This window comes from Heterodontus francisci, chromosome 10 (assembly GCF_036365525.1).
Source record: "Heterodontus francisci isolate sHetFra1 chromosome 10, sHetFra1.hap1, whole genome shotgun sequence".
NCBI lineage: Eukaryota > Metazoa > Chordata > Chondrichthyes > Heterodontiformes > Heterodontidae > Heterodontus > Heterodontus francisci.
In genome coordinates, this window is record NC_090380.1 from 49,062,565 (window position 1) to 49,074,922 (window position 12,358).

Below are 12,358 nucleotides of genomic sequence, written 5' to 3' on the forward strand. Positions count from 1 at the left end.
CTGTCTGGAAGTGGACTTCACAGGCCTTCTAACACCAGGTGCAACTGTTTTGTGTTATGTCTAGTTTTCTTTTCATAGCTGGGCCTCTCAAGTATTCATCTCTACCCTCATCAGCAAAGCTGGAAAAGGTCCTCACCCTGCAGTGAGCTCTTCTCCTGGACTGTGCCAGTACCTGCTGTTGCCTACCCAAGCTCAGTGTTTCACCATATATAATCCCTTCAACTCACTAACTAACCCACGTGTTGTGCCAATGCCTGAGCTGCTGCTAGAGGGACAGAGTGCGTGGAATGCATACCCAGGGGGATTCTACTCGAGGTCTCTTTTTCATGAGGCTCTTGATGTTGAGAAGGACTGAGAGGAAAGAGAATAAGGATATTCATTATAAGGGCACAGAAAAACTAAACATAAGGAGCCAACAGTCCTGAGAATGCAGTTTGAAGTTGCTGCATGTTTGCTGAGATGAACAAAGAGTTACAAGTAACAGACAGTGCTGACTGCCTGGCTTTCCCAGATGCTCATTACTCTGCCTGGCCCAGTGATCTTAAGGAATTTCTGCTCAATGTAGCTGAGGGCAGTGATGTTTGTCCTCAGGTGCAGAAGAAGCAAGACGGTGCTAGCGTGTGGTGTGGAGGAGAAAGGAAGAGATGAGTGCTTCAAATGGGAAAGAGAAGTATTGCATTGTGCCCTTGTGAAAGATATGACAAAGGGTAGGAGACTGTTGATAGCAGTGAGGAGGGGCCAAAAGGAGGTGCAAAGTGCAGCTGAATCTACTTCCAGGGGTGATGTTGGTGCTACTGACTGTTCAGCCATCTCTGTCCACTCCCACACAATTGTGGCCCCATGGATACTCGTGCAACTTGTATGATGAACTCTTTAATCTTTGCCCTCACTTCATCTATTAGTACTTCCAGAGAGGCTTCTGAGAAGTGGGCAACAGACCTTTTACTCAGCAACAAATCCTTCAGGTTGGGCAAACAGAAATCAAAGCAAGGAATTCAAACTCCCTTTAAGAGGTGCACTACCACTTTCAATGGGCCTAGGTAGATGTGACCAAAATTGTGCACAACAGGTGGACAGGCTGCTAAATTTTCAATGTGTTCCAGAAGACAGTCTCCGTTAAGGTGGTTGTTAAATTGGCTTGGGCCTCATGCCTCATTGGCATACTCCCCTCCCAGATTTGGTGTCTGTCTCATCTTATTGGGTTGCATACACAACAACCAACCAAAAGATAACAGATAATTATCAGTATGTAACATAAAATATTGCTTTAAAATTCCTAATATACAGATTAGGTTTTCTATTAATCGTAGTAGAACTAGCATCACAACAACCAGCAGCAAGCAATAATAAAACCATAAATTACTTAAACATTTGCTTTTCTTCCACAGTTAGACATCATTAATTCTTTTAGAAGTCTGTAAAACTTATACAATTATAATAATTTCCCAATGAAATCAAGTAATTCTTCCTGGTGCATTTTCATGTAACTAGCTGAAATTTTTAGATTCATAATACATTCCAAATGTAGCCAAACAAACGCAGGGGAACAATGGGATAAAATATTCAATTCAACAAACCTTCTCGGCAATAGCAAGGGTCATGAAATTGTTTTGCATTTTTCCCAGCCAATACATTCAATCATTATTTTTTATTGCTGCTGCAATTCAAATCATATGAAGTGACAAAAATGGGTATTCCTTTGCAGGTTCTAGCATGCTGCACAATTTAGATGAGAAAAAGGAAATCTCGAGGCAAACAAGCAATTGTGCAACAACGACAAAGGCATTTTGTCTGCACCAGTTATGACCATGGGACTTGTGTTTCTGGACTCTTTTACAAGTAGGTGGAGAGCAGGGAACCTACCATTGTCACTTTATAAGACAGGTATCCGAACAAACTATTTGCTGCAGAGTAATTCAGAAATTAGAGAGGCTTGTAAGAAAAGCCGAGTTGTATTAATAGCAGACTTCATGTTTCATATAGATTGGGAATAGCAGAGTATAACAGACCATTCTGGATTTAGTAATGAGTCAGACTTAGTTAATAATCTAACAGTAAGGGAAAATTTATTAACTAGTGATCATAATATGACCGAATTCATTATTAGGAATGGAAAGAGAAACTTAACTCAGTTACTAAGATTCGAGATTTTGGTATGGCTCTCTTTAACAGGATGAGACAGAGATTGACCACAGGCAATTTGTGGCATGTCAGTACTGTGCTCAGATAAGGAATGAAACAGAAAAAATCTTGATGGCGGGCAAAAGAGCTATTCAATTAGTTCCATTCCCTTGCTCTTTCCCAAATCCCTGGAACTTTCTCCTTCAAATATTTATCCAATTCCCTTTTGAAAGTTACTACTGAATCTACTTCCACCACCCTTTCAGGTAGTGCACTCCAGATCATAATAACTCAGTTGGTAAAAAAGGTTTCTCCTCAACTCACTTGTGGTTCTTTCGCCAATCACCTTAAATCCATGTCCGCTGGTTACTGACTCTCCTGCCAGCAGAAACAGTTTCTCCTCATTTTCCTGCTAACAGTTCATTATTTTGAACACTCTATTAAATATCTCCCCTTAACTGCTTCTGCTCCAAGAGAACAATCCAGCTTCCAGGGCAGGATTCACATGGCAAAATGGGGGTGGGAACAGAGGCACATGGGTCTGGAATTTCCCACCACCGGCAGGCATCTGGTTTTCTGGCATGGTCCAGATTCACGGCCATTTTCCATGAGGCCAGGTCAGGTCCAGAATGGTTATCCATCCGCCAATGGCAGGTAGTCCATTGCATCCCTTAAGGGCCTTAACTACACTTGCTAAAACATGGCCAAAGGAGGCGGCCTCCCAGCAGCTACCCCTCCACAAAGACAGTATGGCAGCTGTGACCATTTTCACTTTTATAAATTTTTACAAGTGCTGAGAGGGAATTTTGATGCGCTTTTTCCCTTATATGCAATGGTAGGCTGACATACTCTCGCTGCTGGGGGGCCTCCTATTGGCCCTCCAGGGTTGGGAGCCCGCCTGCCATCCTTAATAGGACAGTTAACTGGCCAATCCTACAAAAATTGTGTTTGGTGACTATTCCTGACAAGGTGCGGGGTCGGAACCCACATTTGATCCCGACATCGGGGTCCCCTCCAATCTTGCCACATAACTGAAGTCCCTCATCCCTTCTATGATTCTAGTAAATCTCCTCTGTACCATTTCCAAGGCCTTGATGTCCTTCCTAAAGTGTAGTGGTCTGAATTGGACATAATGGGCAATTTTAACATGGACGAGCACATGGGATAGGTTGTACGTGGGAGGTTAAATCGCGAAAAATTCTGAGCACTTCGGGAAGCTCGCTTCAACCCACCAATCTCCGAGTTCTATAGAGGCTGGACAAGGGGCAGACAACCTACTCCTAGGAGGCAGGTTAGCATTTTAAATATGCTATTGAGGCTGGTAGTCTCTGAATTAACCTGCTTTGCAAGTTTTGCAGTAAGTGCCTGATGAAAGGTCACAGACCTGAAATGTTAACTCTGCTTCTCTCTCCACAGATGCTGCCTGACCTGCTCAGTACTTCCAGCACTTTGTTTTTATTTTCAGCACTGCCTGTGGGCCAGAAGGGTGGCCCCAGCCCCACAAGCTACCCCACCATAAGACAGCTCCCGCCTCACTGAGATCGGGGGTCTGGTAACCCCTCCAGGAGTCAGAGATTGGACCTACCTGCTCCTGCAGCCTACTCCAGAGTACATCCTGCCCTACTGGAAATAAGCCTGTCCATCAGGCTGACTTCCCGGCAGGGAACCTGTCAAGGACAAAAGAAACCTGGTGGAGTTCAAACCCCTCAGCCTGTGGGAAAACCCAGATTTTGGGGTTTTGTGTTCAAATCTCTGCGAAACAAAGACGGGGAAGACTCAAATTGATCCATGGTTCCAAATTCAATTCTCGTTGGCTGGGTTTCCCTGGCCTTGGGAAACCTGGCAGCAAGAACTGATGGATTCAGGAGCTTAGTGCCTTTCCACTTACCTCCTGGATCCAGCATACCTGCCTCGCCAACCCCAATTAAACACCCACTATCCATGAAGCCTCCGGTCTCACACCCTAAACCTCTGATCCGAACCGTCTCCCCCAACCTGAGAACTTGGCCTTGATCTCCCACACCACCCCCCCCCAGCCTCAAACCCAACTCCCATCCACCCACCGCCACCACTCTCCTCCGCTCCCTGGCTGCAGCCTGATGCCGAAGGCTGACCTTCCCAATAGCCTGTCATTCTATCTGATTAGCTACAGCCAGGAAATGGGGACAAAAAACGTTAATCAGATCCTGTTGTGAACTACTCAGGGCTTGAGGGAAGCCTGTTCTTCTGAGTTTCCTGACCTCAATCCAGCCCCCTGCTCCGCTCTGTCAGAGCAAAAGTCCAGCCCTCATGCGTATAGTTTATGAAAAGGACTCAGGGGATGACCCAGTGGCAGCTGATGCTCACTATTACACTTGCTCAGATTGTTGGTTGCCAGCGGGACTTTGATAAAGTCACTGCCTGGGATTCCAGGTTTTGACCAGAGCTGGGACTCTGCAGTATTCTGTTTCCTCACATTGCCCAGTTGCAAAATGTAAGAATACTGTTAATTGATGAGATTTTCCTACTTCAATTCAGGCAAATTTTACAGCAAAATCAAGAATAGAAGTAACTTTGCCAAGAGTTCACATTTAACACAATGAATCAGTAGCTTATACTACCATCAATAAGAATACTTCAGTTGCTAACAATGTATAAATCATTTGGATTGGCTCACCATCAATCCATAAATTTCTGATGAACTTCTCACTTCTGGGAGAATACTCATTGGAATGTCAAAAAATCTAGAATAGCAAACAAAGCAATTACAGACCAGAAAACTCAAAAGATCCAATTAATCATTTGATGTTTGGAACACAACTCTGCACTCAACAAAAAAAATACTGAAGTTTCCAAATCTTGACACTATAGATAATACAAATGCTCTTGTGGATATCTCTACTTCCTCTTTAAAACATTGGGCAGAATTTTATCCTGCCCTTGGAGGCAGCATAGAGGTGGGGGGGGGGGGGGAAGGGAACAAACAAAATGATGGGGCGCCGTTCCTGACGTTGCCCGGGCCCCCTACCATTTTGTCCGAGGATGGCCTTCCTGCCCCAGGCCAACTGAGGCCCTTAAATGGCCAGTTAAGGGCCTGCCTCCACCTCAAATTTGCAGAAGGCAGAGACCCACAAAGGGGAGGTGCTGCCAGGTAAAGCCTGGAGGCCTCAGTGGGATTGGGGCAGTCCCACCTCTGGGGGCAATCCAGGGCCCTCGGAAGGCCCCCCACCAGTGATAGCCGTTCCTCCAGGAAGACCACTCTCCCTCCCCCACAACCCTGGCGCAGGGGCCCACCTCACTAATACTGCTCCCAGTGGCGCTGTAGAACTACAGAGTAAAGGCCTGTGGAAAAAGAACCCGATCGAACCACAGCGGACCCAAGCCCGACCCGGCCAGAGTCCCTCCGATTTTGCCCCGCGGCCGACCCGACCATCCCTTTACTTACCTTCCAACTTGGATCCTCCAGGAAGCTGCAGCACATGCATGATGACATCATAGTGATGTCACCCGCTCACTGCACAGACTCAGTTTCGTCCCAGACTCCCTGCTTAGGTAAGTTTTTAAAATTTCAATACTATTGGCAGAGCACTTACAGTATGTGTCCGGCCCGAGCCCGAAAGCCTGACCCGCAAAAGGGGCCCAACCCGAACCCAACACATTGTCGTGTTCGGGTCAGGTAGCAGGCCTTTCCTACAGAGCTGTGGGCCTTCCGATTGGCCAGCAGCTCTGGAAGCGGGAGCATGTCCCTTAAAGGGCCAGCGTCCCCGATGGCAAGCAGTTAATTGCCTGCCCACTGTCAAATGACTTTGAGGGTCTGACGGAGGGCCCTGAACCTCCGGGACCGCAGGGATCCATGTCGCCAGAATAAAATACAGTCCATTATGTTAAAAAATCCACAACTGTAGCAGTAATATTAGGCTTTGCAGATTTCAAAGCTGACAACGGGTATCAATTGAAAAATTGTTCCTATGGAACAATAGTCATTATGGTGTAGCTATTGAATCATTTTAAGTAGCTCTGAAAGAGCACAAGCATTTTGAAGGAGTTTTTTTGCAGCACAAGAAATGTCAACTGGAACTTTGCAATGAAATTGCTTATCATTGTGATACCATTCCTTGTTACAGTCAAGTGATTACCAGGGACCACTAAGCAATGGTTACCAAATAATGACTGAATCAGTCACATTCTTCCTATGGATCAATTACAGTCCTCAAAAGCAATATTCAAGAGATAAAAGAAACAGTTGCACGTAGAAATTTATCACATTACTCAGAAACCCCTCAAAGGACCTCACACATAATGCATGACTTTGAAAAGAAACAAATTTGGTTATAAATACAAACAGGCACACAAAAGAAAATCAACTGGGTATTCAAATTCTTCAACGACACACAATGGTTACCACAAATATTGGAAGAGCGGAAAATATATGGGCCCGGATTTTGCGGTCAGTAGCAAAGTGATAGCACTTGTCAGTGACCTCAAAAGAAAACTGCCCATGAAGATCTGGTGATCTCTGTGATGTTGGAAAAGGGAAAAGTCACATTAGTTTGAATCTGGTTCCAAGTCAAGGGGATCTCCAGACATCCAGCAATAGCAATGTCATCAAGCAGGTAAGCAACCAATCACATTGAAGTATTCTCACACACAGCAAACCAGGAAGTAAACTGCACTGAACTTTTCACTCTTAAGTAAAAACCTCACAGGAGAGCAAAATAAATGACTGGGACATAAACATGGGATTTTTTTTTTTAAATTCATTCATGGGATGTGGGTCTCGCTGGCCAGGCCAGCATTTATTGCCCATCCCTAATTGCCCTTGAGAAGGTGGTGTGAGCTGCCTTCTTGAACCGCTGCAGTCCATTTGGGGAAGGTATACCCACAGTGCTGTTAGGAAGGGAGTTCCAGGATTTTGACCCACGCACAGTGAAGGAACGGCGATATAGTTCCAAGTCAGGATGGTATGTGACTTGGAGGGGAACTTGCAGGTGGTGGTGTTCCCATGCATCTGCTGCCCTTGTCCTTCTAGTTGGTAGAGGTCACGGGTTTGGAAGGTGCTGTCTAAGGAGCCTTGGTGCATTGCTGCAGTGCATCGTGTAGATGGTACACACTGCTGCCACTGTGCGTCGGTGGTGGAGGGAGTGAATGTTTGTAGATGGGGTGCCAATCAAGCGGGCTGCTTTGTCCTGAATGGCATTGAGCTTCTTGAGTGTTTAAGGCAGAAGCTGGAATATCAAACTAGCTATTTAAAAAAATTGAATTTTTAAAAATCATAATGGAGAAATTTGGCATTCCACAAATATAAAATTAGTTTTTCAGGGTCAGTGAGGCTGTTCAGAAATAATTATAAACTTGGTAGGCCATTAAAAATCTATTTATATCTCATACAACAAGTTGTAACTCTTTTAAGGATATTTACAGCAATACTAAGTGTAAAAGGCAAGTTTTCATCAATGATTTCTATATGTATGCAGTTTGGGGGTAATTCAACAGCACCACCTATGGGAAAGCGAGGAATCACTGACAACAACATCTGGATTTCCATGTTTAACTGTGCAAGTGTGAATTACAGAAGGTGCTGTCAGTTTCAGAGGAGCAATGATGGCAAATGCTGACAGTTTTGCTGTTATTACTACTGCGAAATCTAGGCCATGGCTTTCAGGGGTTGGGAAAGAGAGCAGGGCAGTAGAAGTAATTTAACCCAGCACATGCACAGTTGGCCAAATGGCCTTTTTGTGCTATAAACTTCTATTTGCTGGTTATGTGAAAATGAACACTCTTAAATTTGAAGTGCAGCTCATAATGGTCCTTACCCAGTTAACAATGCATAAAACCATCATTTCAATGATTAAATTCAACATACCAAGGTATTTAACAATAACTCAAAGTTAATGTGAACAAAATATAATTTTGTAAATTAAGAAATTTGCAGAGCAGCATCAAGTTTAAAAGCAAGCCAGCATGTACAAAACCAAAATGCCGAGATAGTTTCTCTGAACCCTGATCATGATTGTGATCATTCCATACAATAATGGAAATGTTTCATTAGATACAACTTACTGACAGAGCTCAGGATCCCACTTCAAGGTGTGGATGTTGAACAGCATAGTTCTGCTAGCATTGGTCACATCTGTACAATGAACACCATTCTCATGTGCACCTGTCAAACACTAAAGCCACAGACAGTACCTTTCATTATTCAAACAGATGAAACAAATATTTACATTCTATTACAAGAATAATGACACTGAATGAACAGTCCAACTTTTTGTAACAGAACTTTTCACAGTGGGTACTTTGGTAGGAATATTCGTCTAAAGCTTCTTTCTAAAAATAAAGTTCCAATAGGGACATATTTGTCTCGTGGTTGTTTTGCAATATTTCAGATAGGGCTTCAAGATTAAACTTTTGGAGTATGAATTGATATGGAGCATAAGATTATGCAATTTATAATAACAGAGGTTAGAATTATTGTCTGAAAAGGTCAACTCTTCCATAGTTTTTATTCACCGTAAAACAGCATTAAAAAGTTAAAAAAACATTTTTCAGGACAACTAAATGGTATTGCACAATGGAGAAGTTCTCATACAGTTTAGAGTAATATTGGAGAGACAGAATAAGAACATAACGCACAAAATAGGAGCAGGAGTAGGCCTTTACATGAACTCGACTTTCCTGCCCTTGATTCCCCTAGTGTCCAAAAATGTATCAACCTCAGTCTTGAATATACTCATCAACTGAATATCCACTTCTCTGGGGCAGAAAATCCCATAGATTTACAACCCTCTGCGTGAAGAAATTCCTCCTCATCTCTCTGTCCTAAATGACTATGACCCTTAGTTCAATACTCTCCAGCTAGGGGAAACAGCCTCTCAGCATCTACCCTATCCAAAGAATTTTGTATGTTATATGAGATCACCTTTCATCAAACAAATTTCTCTGCAGCACCTGTGGAAGAGCCTGTCACTCTAGAATTGGCCTTTATAGCCACTCCAGGCGCTGCTTCACAAACCACTGACCACCTCCAGGCGCGTATCCATTGTCTCTCGAGATAAGGAGGCCCAAAAGAAAGAAGAATGAGATCACCTTTCATCTTCTAAACTCCAGAGAATGTCGTCAGATTCTACTCAATCTCTCCTCATAGGTCAGCCTTTCCATCCCAGGAATCAATCTGGTGAACTTTCATTGCATCCACTCTAAGGCAATTACTAACAGTTTCTAGCTTTTCCCTACTACTGTCAAGCTAACTGGCTTATAATTCCCCATTCCTAGAAAGTGTCTCCTTTCCTAGACACTTGCTACCTTTCAATCCACAGGGACTGTTCTAGAATTTAGGAAATTTTGGAAGATCACAACCAATGCATCCACTATCTCTGCAGCCACCTCTTTTAAAACACTAGGGCGCAGGCCATCAGATCCAGAGGATTGGTCAGCTTTTAGTCCCATTAATTTCTCCAGTACTTTACCAATATTTATAAATTATTTTAAGCTCCTCATTCTCACTAGATCCTTGGTTCCCCACAATTTCCAGTATACTCTTTGTGTCTTCTACTGTGAAGTCAGATAAAAAAATATTTGTTTATGGTCTCTTTTCCTTATGCCCCACTATATTTCTCCCATGTCTGCCTGTAGCGGATCCACATTTACTTTAGTTAATCTCTTCTTTTTCTACATACATGTTAAAGCTCTCACAATCCCTTTTCATATTTCTTGCTACTTTCATTCTATTTTAAGCAGATCGGGTTAAAAGAAAATGTTGAAAAGAAATATTTTCATAATATTGTGACAGTTAAGGAAAATACGTTAATGGTGTGTGAATTGCACAATCATCCCCCAAAAGCTACTATTTTCTGAAATAATTTTTATAGGAATTCATATTCATAAACAGAATCAGTTGTAGTCAAACAAAATCAGTGCACCGCCGTAACTTCAGCACATTAGCTATTATAAGCCATTCAAAATGGGTATTGTAAATCAACAAGAATCAAAATCTAAAGCCGAGATTTGCTGCATGCAAATCTTAAGATAAAAGTCATCATTCAAACCATACTTTGCTCCTTTTCTATTTTATCTCTCTCTTTTCTAATGTTGCTTCATGGCTTATGGACCAAATTAATATACACTTATTGATTAGAATATCTTCCTGAAACCGGCTACTTGAAAAGTATCAATAACTTTACCCATATAAGCCAAGAATCAACTGTTCCAAACATAGCCCGGCCATCTGCTACAGCTTTCTTAATTGTATCCACATTATCCAGAAGCCACCGTAGTTTCACAGCACTGAAATAGGTGCTAATAGGAAGGCCAGTTTTTTCCTAAAAAGAAATCAAAATCAAAAGCAAGCTAAAGAAAAGGTTAATCATGTAAAGTTATAGTTTAAATACAAGTTTTGTACACATATTCATAGCTAAGTCTGTGACTAAAAATAAAGTGCAACATATCTGCAATTGACTTATTTGGGAAAATGTGAAAAATATTTTTCATACAAGTAGTACATGTTTTGGGGCCACTTTTAGTTGGAAATGTACAAAGTTCCACCTAAACAACAACTTATATATTTAGATTTTCCAAGAGGCTAATGTGTTAATGTTAATAGTCATTATCAGCCAAATGTAAAGTTTATTCCCAAGTGTATTCATGCATAGAAAATGCTCATCATCTTTGTAGATAGAACATGAACAAAATTTGGGAATCTTACCCAAGGATATTTTAACCATTAAAAAAAGTATTTTGAAACAAGCTAACAACAAACCTAACTTAGTGTCACTGATAAATCACTCACCTGTAAAATGTTTTTGTCTTTCTTTGGTGTATTGTTGATCAGTTTTTCTACAGTTGACTGTGTCCTGAGGTCAAGCCACACTGATGAGAAAAACACATACAATATACCTTAATTGCAACGCTAGTATTACAAGGGGCAATTGATAGTTTGTTAACTATTGCATTATGTTGGAGCAAATTATTTTGGAAAATATAATTGTGCCCTGGCCTACAGAGCCATTTCAAAGTGAAAACATAAATTTTCTCAGTAATTAACAACCAAGTGTCAATGTAGCTCATCACAATGAATGATTCATCAAAATAAAATGAATGGAGAGTAATCTGCTTTCTGCATTTTTAGTTTAGTTTAGTTATACAGCACTGAAACAGGCCCTTCGGCCCACCGAGTCTGTGCCGACCATCAGCCACCCATTTATACTAATCCTACACTAATTCCATATTCCTCCCACATCCCCACCTGTCCCTATATTTCCCTACCACCTACCTATACTAGTGACAATTTATAATGGCCAATTTACCTACCAACCTGCAAGTCTTTGGCATGTGGGAGGAAACCGGAGCACCCGGAGGAAACCCACGCAGACACAGGGAGAACTTGCAAACTCCACACAGGCAGCACCCAGAATTGAACCCGGGTCGCTGGAGCTGTGAGGCTGCGGTGCTAACCACTGCGCCACTGTGCCGCCCTATATTTTATTTAACGACCAAAGTTTAGCACCACCACAGTTTAGTTTCTAAAGATGTTTATTATCTCTACCACCCCCTGAAGTAACCAAATTTGCAACTATCCTGACAAAAGGTCTTGTCGATAATCCAGAATTGATGCAAGATCAAAAAATGGAAGTGTCTGATTTTTCCCCCAGCAACATGGCTAGAATACATCCAAACACTGAACTTTGCATATTTTAGGATAACAAAAATTTCAAAGCATCTACTTGGAGACTAAATGGGGCCGTGTAGTGTCTTTTTTTTTTTAGGCACTATGCAGCCAACTAAGACTCAAAAATGGAGTCAGAGATGCGCACACACATCTGATGGGAAGTGTTCAGGATGCTGCCTTGATAAAGGGATGCTCTATGGCTAACAAGTGCTGACAGCATGCAGGCCAGCAAGATGTTGCATGTATCAATGCACAACTCTGATTTGATGCCACTGCAACTTCATAGTCCAACCAAAACTAGTCTTAACCCTGCACATTTGAAAATGATGTTAAATGGAATTTAAAACTCCCTCACCTTCAAGGGATCATGAAGTACTTACAGGTCAGATGCTGGATTATTTCTTCTGGCAGCTGGTGCAATTGTGGTGTTGTATACACTTTTGAAATGAAACTTCATCCATTGTGACTGCATGTCAGAATTGTGAGTGGTTCCCTACTGCCATGTGTGCTTGGAAAATAACCTTAGTGTTGTTTTAATATAAAAATGTACACATTCGAAGACCATTAATTAGTATCATAATGTCAAATGATCAT

The 12,358-nt window shown here is 42.1% G+C and overlaps 1 protein-coding gene across 1 annotated transcript in view; it reads right to left on the bottom strand.

The window, feature by feature from the left end:
• The window catches only part of gk (glycerol kinase), a 146,642-nt gene that overhangs the window by 88,100 nt on the left and 46,184 nt on the right, over positions 1-12,358 (bottom strand). Inside the window, exons 5-8 of the mRNA XM_068040567.1 lie at positions 10,886-10,965; positions 10,281-10,418; positions 8,161-8,270; positions 4,778-4,844 (exon numbers count right to left, since the gene is read on the bottom strand). Coding sequence (XP_067896668.1) covers positions 4,778-4,844; positions 8,161-8,270; positions 10,281-10,418; positions 10,886-10,965 — 395 coding nt within the window. The remainder of the gene's footprint in view (positions 1-4,777; positions 4,845-8,160; positions 8,271-10,280; positions 10,419-10,885; positions 10,966-12,358) is intronic.